This window comes from Salvia splendens, chromosome 10 (genome assembly GCF_004379255.2).
Source record: "Salvia splendens isolate huo1 chromosome 10, SspV2, whole genome shotgun sequence".
NCBI lineage: Eukaryota > Viridiplantae > Streptophyta > Magnoliopsida > Lamiales > Lamiaceae > Salvia > Salvia splendens.
In genome coordinates this window covers 15,501,254-15,518,299 of record NC_056041.1, presented here as the reverse complement: position 1 = coordinate 15,518,299, position 17,046 = coordinate 15,501,254, and the positions used below count along the sequence as shown (strand labels likewise).

Below are 17,046 nucleotides of genomic sequence, written 5' to 3'. Positions count from 1 at the left end.
CTCTCTTTGCTCTAGTTCCGTAGACATATTCTTGGAAATGGCTATTGATGATTAAAAAAAATATATGAGTTGCATGAACTCTATCCAAGATTGAGAAAATATTTGGCATCTAAAGATAAGATTATCTTTAACAAATATTGCATCCCGAATGATCAACTGGGTTGAGTCATGCTCTATGAAGTCGTTTGACGTTTCTAGTTGACCTAACTCGGTCGAGTCACTCTCTGGACTCCAAAAGCTTGTCAAATACGAACACTTCTCTTATTTCGCATGATTTTCTACGAAACTCGTTAAAAACATATTTCAATGAAAATTTTAGATAAAAATTAAAGAAAACTAAAAAAAAATCAAGCATGTCAAGCTACATATTGGCATTCAAAAACAGGTGCATCAACACCCCAAAACTTACATATTTATTTGACCTCAAACAAAATAATACTCCCTCCTTTCTTGATAAATATAACTTTTTTTTATCTTTAAAATTATGAACTCTCTACTTTAGGAAATAGTATGTTGGTAGCACATGACTCATACACGTCATTTTCATTTCAACATATACCAACATACACTATTCACTAACATGACTTTTATTAGTTACTTATTATTTTTCTTATTCTCTCTTACTTTATCAATTTTGCATTAAAGTTTATGTCCCGCAAAAAAATCATACTATCAGGGACGAAGAGAACAATTTAAACATGAAATTGACTCGAATATAGGATTTTTTTATTATCATCCCTACCTTTTTTTTAAAAATATCATATTTTCATAATGAAGATAGAAGGATCATTAACTAAATCATGCAAGATTGCTACTATCTCATATACCACCTTGTTACAACGCATCACAAGTGTATATAATGCAATTTATGTCACTCAATATCAAGTGTTTATGACAAAGTATATATTCTCAAATCAAAATATCAGCAATGTTTATCATAATCTTTTTAAGTGTGCTTGCACGACGATGGAGAAATTTAGTGTGCTTGCGAATCTCGACACTTATCACACGCCTTCAACAAAATAGACTTTTGTTTAATTTTCTTATTTTCTCTAAAACCCTTGATTATTTTTATTTTATTTTTCCTACTTGAACTATCTTCCTAACAACTACCATATCAACTTGTTTTCCTCGTAGTATGTCTTTTCAACGTATTCGCGTACTTTTATTTTTCTCTATTTTCTCACTCCTCAATTTTCTTTTTTTTGATTTTTTCTTTTATTTGCCTCTTGTTATTTCTTTCTTATTTATTCTCGTCGTTTTTTCAATGTATTTATATCCAGCTTATCTTTTTAGACTATTTAAAACATTCTCGTAAATTCCCCCCTTTTATCCTCATCTCATATTATGGTATAAAATATACTATTATCTAAATTCTTCAATAGCTCTTATCACCAAGAAGTTGATATTTCTTTTGAAATATTTGTTTTATCAACAAAACAGGATTTAATTAAGACTCGAAAGTGTTTAATATATAGAGAATTTTGAGAGTAAAAGGTAAAAGTATAACATTTGGGCTAGCAACCTGCAAAGATGGTCTGGGACATGGTCGCGGCGGAATGGTGACGGATATCGCACTGCCTAGACTCTCCTGCTTTAAAAATTAAAATTGAGGAGAATGATGACGTGATAGTGAAAGTAGATATATTAATGTGCTTATTATGGATAGTTAGTTTTATTACTTAGTGTAGATTTGAATATTTAATTATTGCAAAAATCAGGTTGCGACTTGCGACACATTTTCCATACAATAAAGAAAAGTGTACTCCCGTTATACTGAATATGATTAGCTTACTGTAGGTTTGAATATTAAATTATTGCAAAAATTAGATTGTGACACATTTTCCATGCAATAAAATTCAAAACATAACACAAAGAAAAGTGTACAACAAATCAGCTGGCAAATTTAAATTCTTGAATTTTTCTTATTTTAGATATTTATTTATTTTGTAACAGAGTGTCAATCAATAATCTGAAATTACCACACAAGCTCGGAATGGAAAACGATGATACTAATTTTGTTGATTATTGATGATGCAATGTACGCAATTGAATTTTTTCTTTTTTTTTTGCTTAAATTCATGTGGTTCAGGCCACTTGCATCTGCCAGCTAGGCAGCAGGCAACAGTGAGAAAGAAAAATATACTTGTAGTAATAATAATAAAAAGAATGAATATCATTCATGGTCCAAGTCCACCGTATAGAATCTCAAATGCTGACAATTTCTGTGCCAAAATCGAACGGATGTCCCGCCAGACATCCCGACGGAATTCCCAAAAATACATTCTGCCACATCATAAGAACATCTCATTGCACTGTCACGTCATAAGGACATCCCACTATATAATGGCGGACATCCCCAAAGACATCCCCGACGGACATCTATAAAAACAATAAAAAAATCGGGACATCCGTCGTGTCAACGCAATACGGACGTCTCAAAAAGGCGAGGAACTTCGGTGTCCGCAACGGACGTCCGTATCCGTATGCATGCTGCCTAATGGCGGACGTCCCCATGCCTGTCCACGCCGGTCCGACGTCCACGAGGACATCCGCCATTGTGAATGCTCTTATTGTTCAATCTCACTCTCTTTTAACTGAGCAACATAGTGTATTGAGGATAGAGAGAGAGAGATGGTGAGCATAACAACAGGGTGGCAAGTGATTTCATTATGTGGAATAGCACTTTGGATTATGATTTCTTCAAAATTGAAGGTGACTCAAAAGCTCAGATCTTGCACACAGCCATGGGTCTGTCAACGTGTGATTTCTGGAACTCCCATTATTATAAAGATTCAGGTTTGTTATCTGTGATGTGCTTTTCTTGAAGAAATATGTCTAAAGATTATATTTTTGAGTGGTTTTTTATGGGCTTTTGCAGAAATACCAGCACAGATGTTTGGATGCATTTTTTTCTGGTTTATCTTGTGTTGTTTCTGTGCCTTTTTATACCGCCTTTCTTCCCCTCCTTTTCTGGGTAAGCCCTCTCACGCCCCTTCATATGCAAGGCTGCGTTATCTGTTTCGTGTATTTATTTCCTGATTTGAGAGAATTAGAAATTTTTTGGATGCTGGTTTTGTATGAAAAGTTCCATTTTTGGGGGCTAATGCTTTTAGTTCTGTGTTATATATAGACTGGGCATTGCAAATTGGCTAGGCAAATGACACTCTTGATAGCTTTCTGTGATTATACAGGAAACTGCATAAAGGTAACTTCTTCAGTTGTCCATGAAGTTAGATGTGCCTTCTATCAGTTGTGGTGCTGTTTCTGATTCAATTTATGATTACGGGCTTATAGGATGTGGTTTCAGCGCCTAGACCCATATCTCCGCCTGTCGGAAGAGTAACAGCCACCAAAGATTAGGAAGATAATGCAATGGAATACGGATTACCTTCGTCTCACACTCTTAATACTGTCTGTCTATCAGGGTATTGAGGTTTTCTTGCATTTGTTTCCTAAGTATATTTGTCATTTAAATTGCCCTGGTGCTAACTTAGAAAAAGAAGAAAAGGATATGTTCTGATTCCTAAATATGTAGCAAACTGTTTGCTTTGATCTAAAAGTCAGTTTTACACGTTGACATGCCAGTGCCTCATAGATTGACTATCCTCTGCTGGCTAATCTTATTGGGTGTTTATACAGGTACCTTTTACACTACATTCTTGACTACACTGAAAGTAATGATCTCTCTATTAGAGTGGCTTGAATCATCCTGGCTTGTCTTGTCGTCGGTCTCATCGGTTTTGGTGAGTTTTTTTTTAGCGTGAAAAATTACATAGTATTAAATTGTAATGGTTCTTTTAGTTGAACATCATGAATGAATTTCAATGAAAGATTATAACATCTGTTGGAGAGATTTCCTTCTATTAACTATTTATGTTTATATAAGTTTATGTTTATATAGATATGTGCTCGTTGTAATGTCAAACAATGTGAAATACAGGCAACAATTATAGTCTTAGGGACCATGTTTTGCATTCTTTTAAGTTCAAACTCTAAACATATATGTTTGACAGGAAGGATATACCTTGGAATGCACAGCTTGATCGACATCATTGGTGGTCTGGCTTTGGGACTAGGAACCCTGGCAGTTTGGCTCTCTGTGTCAGAATACATAGATAATTTCATAGTTTATGGCCAAAATGGTAAGAGTGATGGTTCCCTTTTGCAGAGCATGTCCACCAGTCGATTTGAGGAAATTACGGGTAGTCGCTTAAAAGAACAGCAAGAATGTGTAACCTTGCAAAATGAAACAGAGGTTAACAATAACATCAGATAAATTGCTAGATGCTGGAGCATGTATAACCTAATTATCAAAAGTTGGGTCAGTTAATGGAGATAAGGCAGAACATGTAGAGAAATGATAATTATAATAAACATTAGGTTGTAAGGTTACTGCTTGGATGATTCACCAATGTATTCCATGTTTTTTATTGAGAACTAAGTCTCTCCCTGTGCAGTTGTATCTTTCTGGGCTGCTCTATGCTTCTTGTTACTCTTTGCATACCCGACTCCCGAAGTTCCAACACCAAGTTTTGAGTATCATACTGCCTTCAATGGAGTTTCCCTTGGTATTGTAAGTGTGGTGTTCCTGTTTCTAGTAAGAGTTCTGTTCAATGCATGTTATATTATCAACTCCCGTGTCTTTTTGCAAGTATCGTTAACAGGAAATTGTATGATCCAGGTGATTGGAATCCACCAGACGTTCCATCAGTTTCACCATGAGGATGTTGCTCGTGTTTTCTCCCCTCAGCTTATGCTTCCTGCCTTTGTGGGTAGACTACTACTAGGAATCCCGACAATCCTTCTCGTGAAGTTCTGTAGCAAGGCTCTTGCCAAATGGATTCTTCCAATTATTTCAAATACTTTGGGAATCCCAGTTAGATCGACTAGCTATATACCTACCTTAAATGCAACCGATAAGAAATCTGATGTATTGAAGCAGTCGGGTTATCTCCAGAAAATGTTCTCAAAGCAGACGTCATTTGATGTTGATACTGGCATCAGGCTCCTTCAGTATGCTGGTCTTGCCTGGTCTGTTGTTGACCTTGTTCCTTCGATGTTCCTTCACATAGGATTGTGACACCATAATACCGATGTATAATAGTTTATCATCGTTATACTTTATTTGTTCTTTGGGTTTCCCTGGTAGGGGTGGTGGAGGATGGTTAACTAGGCTGTATGGGTATAATAAAAAATATTGGCACTGCTATATTCTTATTGTATAGAAACATCTCCAAATTTTGTTGTCATTTATGATCCATTACTGTGGAAGTTTATATTATTTTAAGCATCAAACTTTTGGAACCTATTGTTGTGGAATCTCTCTTTCATCTGAAGATCTGTGGCATATACGTAAGAGAAGTTGATCGTTCTGAATTCTCCATCAACAAGAGCCAAGGTGCATTCTTTTTCTTTTTCTTGCTTTTGTATTATCATGATATTTTCACCTGTTTTCACTAGAAATTTGAATACCTAACATTGGCTTGTCCATCTTCTCTCAATCAAAGCTGCTGCATTCTTGTTGAACTACGATTTTGGTAACAGTTTGTTTGCAGGAACCACTCCCTACCTGATAATCTAGTGAAAGCATTTTTTTTCCTAGAAATTTTGGTGAGTTATTTCATCAGCATGCATATTCAGGATGCTATATTCATTGTTCATCGAACGGGTGAAGCCTAAAGCTTATGTGCTACTGGAACGATGTTGATCTTGTAAAACAGTGATTATTCCATTGTCTTGGCAGAAATGCAGAAACTGAAGCATGTATTAGTACAATTTATCCTAGACGGATGTGCGACTGTTCTATAAATATTTTATGAACTGGCAAATTGCTGGCCTCCTCTTTGTGGATATTGCATAAAACATGAATAGAAATAGAGAAAAAGAAAACACTCTTTTACAGTTGGCTACAGAAATTAATGATAAGTCTTTTGTTCGACGGAAGCTGCATTAGCTGTTGCCTCTTCCCTTCATGACATGCCTCCTTAACCCCGGAATGTGCACGTTAATGATGTAGTCTTTCCAGTTGATGTTTTCGACTTCAAATCCAAACTGTTGTCTCTCTTCCTTCGACATGCATCCCATCAATCTTTGGGTATTTCTGTTGTCGAACCTGCCATTTTACACATTGTTTATTCTTATTATCATCCAGCATCAGAGTAACACAGTATAACATCAAGATTTAGTTGCTTTTACCTTCCGCCGTAGAATGTGTATGATTCATAGATACTTGCTAGATACTTTGCTTGTTCCACTGATTTTCTGCACATGAATACAAGCTTTTGGGACAACTTCCCCTCAATATTGGTCAGAGCTCCTAATCCAGTTCTATTGATTGCATCCTTCCACAAGTGGTCAGAGAAATCGTCCATAGAGCTGAATAGCTTCATTTTTGGAACATGAACTGGAGTCCCAGTGGAATCCATGACGGGTGAGGAACTGAAGTGCTCGTGGAGCAGTTTGGCTAGGTCCCGGAAAACTAATGGGTTGACAACAGACGATGCAACCTGATAGATGCTACACTCTGGTTTCCCAACTTCCCCATGCTTCGCCATTGCTGCTAAGGTCGCGTTAACAACCATATCCGCTGGAACCTAAAGCAAGTCATTTTTTCAGTTACCGGACTTGAAGTTCCAAGCAGGTAAGAGATTTCGACTTCTTTGAGGGAAACTACTAAGAAATTAATATACTTTTATCAACTTTAGCATGGCTACTTACTACATCAAGAACTCCATTGGGGTCAACAAGGAATCCTGTGAGCTGCCCCTTTCCGTATTGCAATATGATCGGATCCATCATTCTGTTGGCCATATATGTCGTTTAGTCAACATTAAAAACTAAAATGAAAAACTTGCAGCATTATTCATCAGACTTACCTGTTTCCTTCCATCCATCCAGGGAATGGTTCTTTGTGCGTGCTCTCGATGACACTGGGTCTAATCACAACTACTGGTACATCACCCCTTAAATTATCTATCATCATTTCTCCCATAGCCTTTGTGAATACGTACGTATCTTGCCATCCGAATTTCTTAGCCCTGGATAGAGCACATATGTTTTCGTTATCTTATTAGGAATGTATTGAGGAGATTTTAATATTTCATGATAAATTGAGATTACCTCTGCAGTCCTAATTCTTTCATTGCCTGAAGCAGTGAATCATTTCCAAGAGTTTTCTTTGCTTCCACAACTATCTTTATTTCATCTTCTACGCTCAATTTGGGAAGTAATATTTGATGGTTTCCGTTAACGGTTTCACCTGCTATAGTTTCACCTATGCAGAAAGACTTTTCCATGATTCTGCCTTGCCTTTGTCCATTTACATAAGCTGTTACAAATATAACAAAAAGAAACATGTTTAAGTTTGCGAAAAATGTAGTATAAAACTTATTAGGTATATACCTTTAACATGCAAATTTAGACAGGCTAGAATGAGTTTAGGAAGTTAGTTAGAAGTTGGATACTCTTAGGTTGGACGTTGTATAACAGTGTTTAAGCTACTCTTTACTTGCCTGTCGATACTTGTACGAAGAGCTTCAGTTTCAGGCATTGTTTCGCAAAGCTCATGAGTCGAGTCGGGCCGCATGTGTTTATGTCAAGGGCTGTATCATACCTGAGATCATCAAATCATTTACTTGAAAAATCATCAGTAACCCTATAATTAGATGGGAACAACAACTAGTATGGATATCATAACCTTTCATCAAAAGTGGTATTTGCTGCAGAATTTATGATTACATCAACCTCTCTGGTCATGAACTCAGCTGCATCTTCGTCTAATCCGAGATTAGTTTCACATACATTCCCAACCACCGGAATTAACTTACTCAACATGAAAGCTTGATATGATTTTCCATGAATTTGTTTCAAATTCTTGAACAGCTCGGCGTTGATGATCTACAACAGACACACATCTCAGAAGCTTACACAGGAAAAAGAAGTCGAAGATATATATATATATATATATATATATATATATATATATATGAAAGCAAAGCTCTCCATACTTCGTTTTTCAATCTCTCTGCTCCAGCTTCTTTGCTCTTGGCCTTGATCAGAACAAATATCTTATGAACATCAGGAGCCGTTCGCAGCATTTTCTCGATGAGAACTGAAAATTCATGCAAGGGATAACGGAAGGAATTAAATGACGTTTCTGAGAATCTGAAAAGGTAAGAAAACAATACCTTTGCCAAGAAATCCAGTTGCACCAGTGATGAGGAAGGTCTTCCCTCTTAGAAATTTGACAATGCCAATACCTTCATCCTTGCCATTGGGGCTCAAGACTAGGCTCCCGGTTTCCATCAACGTAGGCCCATGATCTTGGCTGATCAAAGCTGACGACGTCTCTGTGAGAACCGAAGAGATCCCAGTAGACTTGATGGCATGGCTACCAGTTTGGCAGCAGACCATGCTTCTTGGACTGCGTGTTGAAAGCCGCCTGTGGTTGAAGTTGGAAGCTTTAACTCCATAGGAGATGGAGGAATTCAGAGAGAAAGCCTCCATTGTTGCACAGGTGAAAATTAGTAAAAAAGGATGCAAGGTTAGATGAAGCTCTTTTGATGAGAAATGGTAGGTTTGCAAAGTTAGCTACTCTTCTTTTTTTTACCCTTATTTTTTCTTGCAACAAACTATTATTTAAGATGTGTGTTTGGTTAGATTAACAGGGGTGTGAATGAAATTGATGAATTGTTAATGATTTTAAGGAGTGTGGAGATGAGAATTAGGAGGATAACAAGAAGGCTCTCTTTTTGCCACCCCCTCTTCACACACGTTTACTTGGAAATGACTGATTTAGTGGAAAGCTGATTGTTTTTATTATTTCTCTTTTACGTCTCACACACCAAAATATTTCACGAATAAAACCAGAATAAAGGGTGTGAGGTCCTGACTTGAATTTTCAATCTTAACAAAATCACATTGCTAATAACAGGGTAGTCATTGCAAATTCCTCATCTTTAATCATGTTGTGTGAAGGATGTAGAAACACTAGAAAATATTGAAGATTGTAGTATTTTTTTTAAGACATTTGAAATTTGTGAAAGTTTGTTGTAAATTGCTGGTTTCACGTTTGCGGGCAATACATGCGTGTAAAAGATATCAAGAAATCTATACACATCTCTTTGGATAAGGAAATGTTATTTGGGATTGTGACATACATTGTGCAGAGAGTATAACTCCATATATACATAAGAAAAAAAGAATGATCCTATATAAGCATAAAGCATTATTTGATACTAACCGATTTAATTCCACATCAATCTACTAAGCTCATGAATTGATTATCTAATAAATCAAAATGATGAATCACAACATGATTTTGAATCACAACATATGGTTTCTAAACTTTTTTTCCGCAATATTTGGCCGCTAAACTCATTATTGAGAGATAAAAACTTGCCTAGCTGTTTCATATATTCCACCAAGAGAGCAAAAGCTCACCAATTAATAGATCGAAGTCTCGAATATGGCAAGTTTCCCTTTCTCTGCTACTCTCTCCAGTAGACTTCACTCCTTTGCAACACATCTGGGGCAGTCACATACGAAACCATATCCTCCGTACAAGATTTTTGCCCGAGCCTCATAACCCATGCTGGCATCAAGGTAGCATATCCGTACCTCTTCCGCTGCAATGTCATGACACGCACTTAACCTTTAGTGATGTTACGTTCATTTTCGGACATTACTTCACAAAATTTAAAGTGACGTTGAATGATAGTTAAAAGGGGTGTGGGATGGAAGCACCATCTTAGTGCTCTGAATTAATCTTAGTTTCACAAAGAAAACATGCAACCTAATCACCTAACTAGGACTTCTTTTGTTAAAGAAAAAAAGATTATTGTGTGCTTGATTATCTAGATGAGATGAGACATAGTTTTCAACACTTCACGTAATTTCAGAAAAAATGTTGAAGGAAACCTATTCAAGGGAAAGCCTTTTTCAATCTCTTCAAGTTAACATGCTTTTATAGAAAGGGTGAAAATTCTGCCAAGTAATCTTTCACAAAGAATCAGATCGGGCCATCCTAGAAATAATATTAAATCATGAGACACCGAGATCTAGAGCTACCATGCAGAACCTCCTCAGAGCATAACACACTCCAGCAAAAGCTATGAAGAATTGAAATAAAATCGAGCACAACACTTAGTTAAAAGAAAGGACCTTTTTGGATGTCACGGAGAGCCACCATCTTTCCTTCTGCACTGTCGCTCCATACAATATTTACATTAGGTTCTGCAATGAAAGGAAAAATGACATACTCACTGACCTGTGAAATCGCTAATGCTATCGCTGCTCTTTTGCAGATTATCACAAGCCATTAGCTACAGCTAGAATTCTTAATTACTAGTATTGAAATAAAACCTTTTTTTTTGTATGGGGTCTTACTTTCCAAATAATGGAAGTTAAGTAGTGTTACGAGTAAAAAACATGCAAGCGCTGGACTTTCCATGAAACAAAAGATATTACCACAAGAATGATTGTAAAAGGATGGAAGCATATACATGGCATTTCCAACAGCAGCTTCTCCTTCTACAGTTGCTGCTGCTGAAGAAAGGAGATCTTCATGTGACTGCACAGGCAGTTCAACACGAAAGGCATTGAAGCGTATTCGTCCCAAAACATCAGTATACCATTCTTCAGTCAGAACTATCATATCAGGTCAAAAGAAACAGCGTATAAGTTCACGTGAATGCATAGTAATCAGAAAAGGGGGGCAGAGTGCAAAGAGTCTCCAAATTCAGTTCACAAGGATACATGACAACAGCTCCTCTGGCTCTCCATCAACAATTGGTCCCTTCCCTTCATCCATGTTCTTCTTCTTCTGCTTCTCCACCTTTATATCTGCATCTTCCAGGGTACTCCTCAGCAGGGCAAATTCCTCTTTTATCTGAGAACCATTACACAGAGATTGGATCATTGGAATAAAACATAAGTTCATGACTATAGCTTAAATCAGGTTTAAGTTATACTATTTAATTGTAGGAGCACCAAGCCTTGCTCTTTTTATTAGATGTAGACAGAACTTGCTTAAGATATGGCTGCACCTAGTTTAATTTCCTTAAAACATAATTCCCTGGAAATGAATAAGGCCATGAACCACGATACAGAGAAAACCCAACCAATAATAGCCATCTAGTTAAGTGAGGATCCAGAATTTTGTTAAAAACACACAAGGTTTCCTGAGATTTTCTTTTATTGCTGGGACTGTATGGCCAATAGATCTAGGTTTTAAACCTCTACAGCAGAGGGATGATCAGGTGAAGAACATACAAAATTAACGAGTAAACATCATAGACATATATATCACCTCCTCCAGTTTAAAGATTATTCTAAGGTAGACATTCTCCTTAAGTTTAAGAAGGCAATCAGCGGGGCTGGAGAATCTTACCAGATGAGCTCTATCAGACAAATCCTCCCCTTGGAGTAATTCAAGTATGTCAGTAGGGATGTTACCAGCGATAACTTGACAGGCAAATCTCTTCACAATAAGAGGATATTTTAGACCCTTCTGTCTGCAGCAGAAGCAGCAGTGAATATCGAATTCATCAAGTGTTCCGTAAAGAGCTAAATAGAGAAATTCAACCGGCAGTATTCATGAAATCTCGACCAGTCTATCTGCTTCTCAACATCGTAAAACTTCTGATGCCATGTAACAAATATTATAAGTGAGTGGAGTCACGATATAGAACAAACAACAATCTAAGAATTGATCAAAATATTCAAAACAGAGATGTGGATGAAGCATAGTGATCAGTAGTAAATCAGAAAAAGTATGTGCAATTAGGGCACTGGTCTGCATGTTTTGCAGTGTTTTTAGAAAGAAATTATGGATAAAATGACATATAGATTAAGCTTAAACTCAGTATTTCCAAATTGAGGGCAATTACAGTTTACAAACCCTCGAACTGAAAAAAACACCAATCAGTTTTCACTATAAGCAAAATTCCATCCTGAATACTAGTACTAAATACACAGAATCAGACGTCGAGCGTATGATGGTGAAAGATTACCTTGGAAGTTTGTTCGCACTGTTCGCTACAAAACGACACCGTGTGAGCTTCGGTAGTGCGGCCTCGTTTCGGGAGGCGCCTGAGACAGTAATAGCAAACGCAGTTGATCATGGAAAGGGACGGGTGCGCGAGAATAGGTCTGGCGGAATGGAGGACCTCGCCGGAGGCGATACGCTGTAGCGCAAACGCGCCGCGGCCCGCATGCTTGGTGAGCTGGATGCCAATGAGAGGCGGAATGTAAGGAGGCGGCTTCGGTTCGGAGGCAGCGCCGGCCGATTCAGTGGCGGAATTGGAAAAGGATGAGAGGAACGGCGGAGCTCCGGCGCGGCGGTGGTGGAGGGTTTTGAAATCGAAAGCCTGACGGCTGAAACGGAGTAAGCGCGACATTTTTCTATTATTGGTTTGGTGAACTAACTGAAGAAGCTCGAAATACAAATGCAAAATTGGATAACTGTAAAACCTTCGTAATATTAATAAAATTAAATATAAAAAAGAATATCTGCCGTTAGATTCCAATCAAACATCCAGAAATTTACACATTTTTAGCTGGCGAAACTTTAATTTTTACAAAACATTATGTATTGTAATTTTAACTAAAATTTAAATTATACAATAAAAAACTAAAAATTACAAAATTAAAAGTGGAAAAACTTTTAAAGCTGGTTATATAATTAAAATTGAGAAAACTAAGAGATCATCAATTATCACAATACATTTACAAAATTATCAGAACAATTATTTTCCTTATTTCAAAATTCATTTACAAAATTATCAGAACAATTATTTTCCTTATTTTAAACTTCACAAAACATTCTTATTCAGTGTTTTCATTTCCATCGCCATGTTGTCAATTTTTTTTCCGATGCCACACCGTTTGAGGTCGTCGTCTTCCTCTTACGCTTATGTGTTTTGTTTGATTGGGTGACATATACTCGTGTGCCATTAAATCTCTTGTTAATCGGTACAAAGGTTAAGGATATAGGAAGAATTACTTTTTACTGTGTTATTTCATTCATTGTACAAATCTCCTCTTATAGAGGCTGTTACAAAGGTATACAAGAAAGGTTCCTATTCTAATTGAATTATGCTATCAATCTCCCAAATTGATTCCCCCAAACCGTCCTAATTGATTTTGTGCAATCTTTCCATTCTAACATCTCTCACATGCATTGTCGCTTGGAACATGCTCAACTTCATTACTTGAGATGTATCAAACGGACGAGGTGTTCTTCGTTCTCTCCGGTCCTCTTGAATCTCCATTGTCCGGCCACTTTTGGCAGTGGTGCACCTCTCCTAAGTCACTACACACTTGAAAGACTTGTTGACAGTTGACTTAGCTTGTTCTTCTCTTGCTAACAAATGTTGAGCACCTTCGTCAAAACATCGACATGAGACCCTCTCGTTCGTTATACTTTGACGTGTTATCATAAGTGTCGCATATTTTGTGGTAGTATAGGTGATCTCTTTCAAAGTGGGCTCTAAGTGCACGAGCTTTTACGAGCATGCATGAGAACCTCAACGACGTACAAATGTTGTAGCTTTCGCCAATTTTCTTTTTAAAGTTGCAGCCATTTGAGAGCACGGCATTTGAAACTTTAGACATATTCATGTACACTTCGAACACAATAGATTACGTCGATGAAGTAGGTAATCGGACTACATGGCAGGAATATCCGCTTCATTTGAGAGTTGGAAGGAGAGTTTGGGATGATCCAATTTCGTTGATTATAGCCATGATTTGAAAGAAAATTTCATAATCGTGTTGGGTAATCCCATCATAGTGAATTTTGCAAAAAAAATAAGGAAGAATTATTTGAAGAATATGATGAAGAAAAATGTTTATACTTAAAATGATTGAATGATCATATTACAGTGGGAAAACCGAAGAATGGTGGAAAAGTTTTTTAAATTAAAGATGGACATGGAAAATAGGCAAAAAATGGTTTTCAAATACTCCCAAGAATCCAAGATTCCAAATTTCAACATAGAATGGAAAGCAAATACTCCCAAGATTCCAAATTTCAACATAGAATTGAAAGCGTAAGTCAAATTTCAACATAGAATGGAAAGCGTAATACCAATAAACATTGCACTTGGAAATTCAATCCCATTCAACATAAGAGAACATGTAAAATACAATAAGAGGGAGATGAGAAGCACCTATATTTAACGACTACTACCACTCAACCCATTACCAAGAAGTCAGAAGATGTTCTTAAATAGCTCCCACATTAGCTGGAGAAATATAATCCCCATATATCACAAACAATAACATCAGTAGTCCTCTGGGCTCCAGCTCCTGCTTCTGACCGGACTCTGGCTCCGGCTTTCGTAGGGAGACCTCGAATAGGATCTCTCTCTGTACCTTCTCCCACGAGGCAAGATGGATCTATATACACAAGAAAACGAGCTTTCATTGCTAAAATGATCACTAATATATAGTAGTACAACCTATAGTTGCCAATGTTCCAATGAATTGCATACCTGGAGCGGTGTCTGCCCCTTGAAGAGGGAGAATAATAGCCAGGACTAGGACTGGGGCTTTGGGAGTAGGTACGACGATAGCGTGGTGACGGAGAGTAAGAACCTCTGTACCGAGGTGACCGGAGAAACGACTGGATGATCTGCTACATTGGCATTATGTGAAATCAGGATATAAATCATATATGGAGAGATCGGAAACTAGGAAGCTGGAAGCCCACTAACCTGATACGCTCACAAGACCTCATCTCTGATGGCTTTTTCCTGTTTTCCTCAGCAAACACAACCGTCAACTCACGCCCAAGAAGTGACTGACCATCCATATGATACTTGGCCTCAGTAGCATCATCTGGGTCAACATATTGCACAAAACCAAACCCACGTGGCTGCCTGCACATGACATAAAGATGAATATGATCCGGCAAATGAACACCTTGGTAGCTATTTGCAACTTTCAACTATGCATTCAAAAGCTAACATAATCCAAATTGTGAGCTAACCCGTGTGAGTATTAACAAGCAATTCACATTCTAACCTTGTAAAAGCAAGGTAAATACTTGAATTCCTTCAAGAGTCAAGACTATAAATTCTTCAAGACTTCTGTCATAATTGTATACATACTCAACCTTGCTTGAATCTTCAAGTTCATTAAGACGATCTTGACCTCTTAACTACTTCATCATCACTTTCAAATAAGAACATAACAAGTTTCTCATCAAACTATTGAGATTACATAACAGAAATGCTCACCCTGTGTAATAGTCACGTGGTAAGTAAATGTCCTTAAGCGGACCAAATTCGCCAAACGGACCACGGAGATCTTCAGTCCTGCAAGATATATAAACAACAAAGTTAGGAAGGATGACATATGTACATAGCCAAATCCCACAGAAAATTCACAATATGCAAATACAAACATGATCAAAATCGTGCAAATTCATTCAGCAAATCTTGAAAGATCGAAATTGAGCATGAGAGAGCAATCACACCTGCAATCATGGCGAAGATTGCGAACGAGCAAACTAGTTGGGAGGTCTCTCCCACGGCTTCGGTAACGACCCCTTGGACTAGGGCTTTGGCATCCCCTTCTGTAGCCTCTAGGAGATGGACTTCTGCTGTATCTCCTTCTCATTTTTCAGTCACCTTGATGCACATAAAAACACAAAACAACCTCAAAACCATATACCACCCGCAAATACACCGTATAAAATGTAAAATGCAGAATCACAAATCGGTGTATGAAAAGGACGAATCCTGGTTTGGGGTTGGGGCTCCATGTACTATTCATCAATAATCCAATCAAAGCGAGAAAAAAACGGGAAAAAAAACAGCTAAATATTCATCCGTGTAAGAGTTAATTAACTGACCACAAACACATTAAAAATCGAATTAATTCATATTTGCAACAGAAAACTAAACACGTACTCAAAAAACAGCTAAAAAATCATCTGTTAAGCTGCCAATTGCCACAAATTTAATTCACCTTGAATCAATTCCTAATTGTAACATAAATCTAAATCTTCTCAATCTCAGCAGTGATTATATAGAGGATGAGCTTTAGGTGATTCTCGAGAAGCTTCTCTTTATAAAGGGCATTAGTTTTAAACATTGGGCCCTTCTAAGATAAGAGAGCCCAATCCAATGCGTGCGGTCTGCGGAGCGAGCACCTTCCCTCATTTTGATGTACATTTTCCTTTTTCTTGTGGCGCTTTAATTGTATTTTTATACTTATGAAAGCAAAAACTCCTTTCTTAGTAACATCTGAATTTGGCAAATGAAAGGAGATTGATATGCTTGAGATTTTGAACAACTGAAATGATTTTGCTGCTTTGTTGTGTATTTATTTTATTAGGAGTTTAGGACCGATTTTGTTGTGTATTTATTTTATTAGGAGTTTAGGACCGATTCTCTAATGAAAGGAAATGGGCTATAATTAGATTAATATGGATTAAGTAATTGTAGTTGTGCTACAATTATATTAGTTCATAAGCTCAACAATCATGGTCCATGGAGCCCTAGTGACTCTTCATCTATTTAATGGTTATTTATTCTCCATTGTGAGAAAGAAAAATAGTGTAACAATAGAGGCTCCTAGTGACTCTTCATCTATTTAATGGTTATTTATTCTCCATTGTGAGAAAGAAAAATAGTGTAACAATAGAGAGAAATACGGAAATTTGTGTATAGAGAATTCCTAGCTTTCTTCTACAGAGTAATTGTATCGGGATAGTTCCTGCATCGAATTGGATTGCACGTGGACCTCGATAGTAGTGGATTCAATTTGCATGATTCAATCGTAGAAGAAAACAACACAACAACTAAGATTTAGTTCCGTTGTGTTTTACATGCTCAGCTTGCAATATGATTATGAATCTAGATCTGTTATTCTTGTATGCTAATTCTCCTGCGCTTATTAGATGAATACAATAATTCATAACATCTAATTGGACCAAACTTAAAGTGATTATGTGCAAACAAGAAAAATATAGTAAAACAAACAAAATTATCCAATTAATTTTCTAGTTAACTAGATATGGTAGACTGTGCCAAA

At 37.0% G+C, this 17,046-nt stretch overlaps 3 protein-coding genes and 1 pseudogene across 6 annotated transcripts; 1 reads left to right on the top strand and 3 right to left on the bottom strand.

The window, feature by feature from the left end:
• The first annotated feature begins 2,555 nt into the window (after positions 1–2,555).
• LOC121751680 lies at positions 2,556–5,554 on the top strand (annotated as a pseudogene).
• Positions 5,555–5,706: 152 nt separating this feature from the next.
• LOC121751678 (fatty acyl-CoA reductase 2, chloroplastic-like) lies at positions 5,707–8,984 on the bottom strand. The gene is made up of 9 exons (XM_042146482.1): positions 8,190–8,984; positions 8,010–8,113; positions 7,700–7,899; positions 7,515–7,615; positions 7,123–7,330; positions 6,879–7,040; positions 6,721–6,802; positions 6,199–6,596; positions 5,707–6,115 (listed from the first exon to the last, which is right to left on the bottom strand). The coding sequence occupies exons 1-9, from the start codon at positions 8,506–8,508 to the stop codon at positions 5,953–5,955; spliced, it is 1,737 nt and encodes a 578-aa protein (XP_042002416.1). The 5' UTR covers positions 8,509–8,984; the 3' UTR covers positions 5,707–5,952.
• Positions 8,985–9,268: 284 nt separating this feature from the next.
• On the bottom strand, positions 9,269–12,441 carry LOC121751681 (histone-lysine N-methyltransferase ATXR4-like). 2 transcript variants are annotated; one of them, XM_042146483.1, is made up of 7 exons: positions 12,015–12,441; positions 11,588–11,643; positions 11,393–11,516; positions 10,759–10,891; positions 10,471–10,650; positions 10,165–10,236; positions 9,269–9,629 (listed from the first exon to the last, which is right to left on the bottom strand). In XM_042146483.1, the coding sequence occupies exons 1-7, from the start codon at positions 12,399–12,401 to the stop codon at positions 9,511–9,513; spliced, it is 1,071 nt and encodes a 356-aa protein (XP_042002417.1). In that variant the 5' UTR covers positions 12,402–12,441; the 3' UTR covers positions 9,269–9,510. The 2 variants fall into 2 exon arrangements, 1 of the variants encoding a protein (XP_042002417.1); XR_006040148.1 differs by having other exon boundaries at positions 9,555–9,629; positions 10,506–10,650.
• A 1,605-nt stretch (positions 12,442–14,046) lies between these two features.
• Positions 14,047–16,116, bottom strand: LOC121753377 (serine/arginine-rich SC35-like splicing factor SCL33). 3 transcript variants are annotated; one of them, XM_042148667.1, is made up of 6 exons: positions 15,979–16,116; positions 15,485–15,638; positions 15,246–15,323; positions 14,721–14,885; positions 14,499–14,641; positions 14,047–14,403 (listed from the first exon to the last, which is right to left on the bottom strand). In XM_042148667.1, the coding sequence occupies exons 2-6, from the start codon at positions 15,625–15,627 to the stop codon at positions 14,246–14,248; spliced, it is 687 nt and encodes a 228-aa protein (XP_042004601.1). In that variant the 5' UTR covers positions 15,628–15,638; positions 15,979–16,116; the 3' UTR covers positions 14,047–14,245. The 3 variants fall into 3 exon arrangements, with proteins under 3 accessions (XP_042004601.1, XP_042004600.1, XP_042004602.1); XM_042148666.1 differs by having other exon boundaries at positions 15,921–16,068; XM_042148668.1 differs by having other exon boundaries at positions 14,499–14,638; positions 15,921–16,068.
• Between the last annotated feature and the right edge of the window lie 930 nt (positions 16,117–17,046).

Excerpts from the sequence above, each read along its gene's own strand:
- LOC121753377 (XM_042148667.1), bottom strand. The coding sequence starts at position 15,627 with ATGAGAAGGAGATACAGCAGAAGTCCATCTCCTAGAGGCTACAGAAGG. Across the intron at positions 14,642-14,720 it reads AGGTCTTGTGAGCGTATCAG|CAGATCATCCAGTCGTTTCT; the intron begins GTTAGTGGGCTT and ends ATGCCAATGTAG. Across the intron at positions 14,404-14,498 it reads AGGGGCAGACACCGCTCCAG|ATCCATCTTGCCTCGTGGGA; the intron begins GTATGCAATTCA and ends TTGTGTATATAG.
- LOC121751678 (XM_042146482.1), bottom strand. The coding sequence starts at position 8,508 with ATGGAGGCTTTCTCTCTGAATTCCTCCATCTCCTATGGAGTTAAAGCT. Across the intron at positions 7,616-7,699 it reads AATACCACTTTTGATGAAAG|GTATGATACAGCCCTTGACA; the intron begins GTTATGATATCC and ends TGATGATCTCAG. Across the intron at positions 7,331-7,514 it reads CTTCGTACAAGTATCGACAG|CTTATGTAAATGGACAAAGG; the intron begins GCAAGTAAAGAG and ends TATTTGTAACAG.
- LOC121751681 (XM_042146483.1), bottom strand. The coding sequence starts at position 12,401 with ATGTCGCGCTTACTCCGTTTCAGCCGTCAGGCTTTCGATTTCAAAACC. Across the intron at positions 11,517-11,587 it reads AGATTTCATGAATACTGCCG|ACAGAAGGGTCTAAAATATC; the intron begins GTTGAATTTCTC and ends CTTCTGCTGCAG. Across the intron at positions 9,630-10,164 it reads TCTCCGTGACATCCAAAAAG|CGGAAGAGGTACGGATATGC; the intron begins GTCCTTTCTTTT and ends ATGACATTGCAG.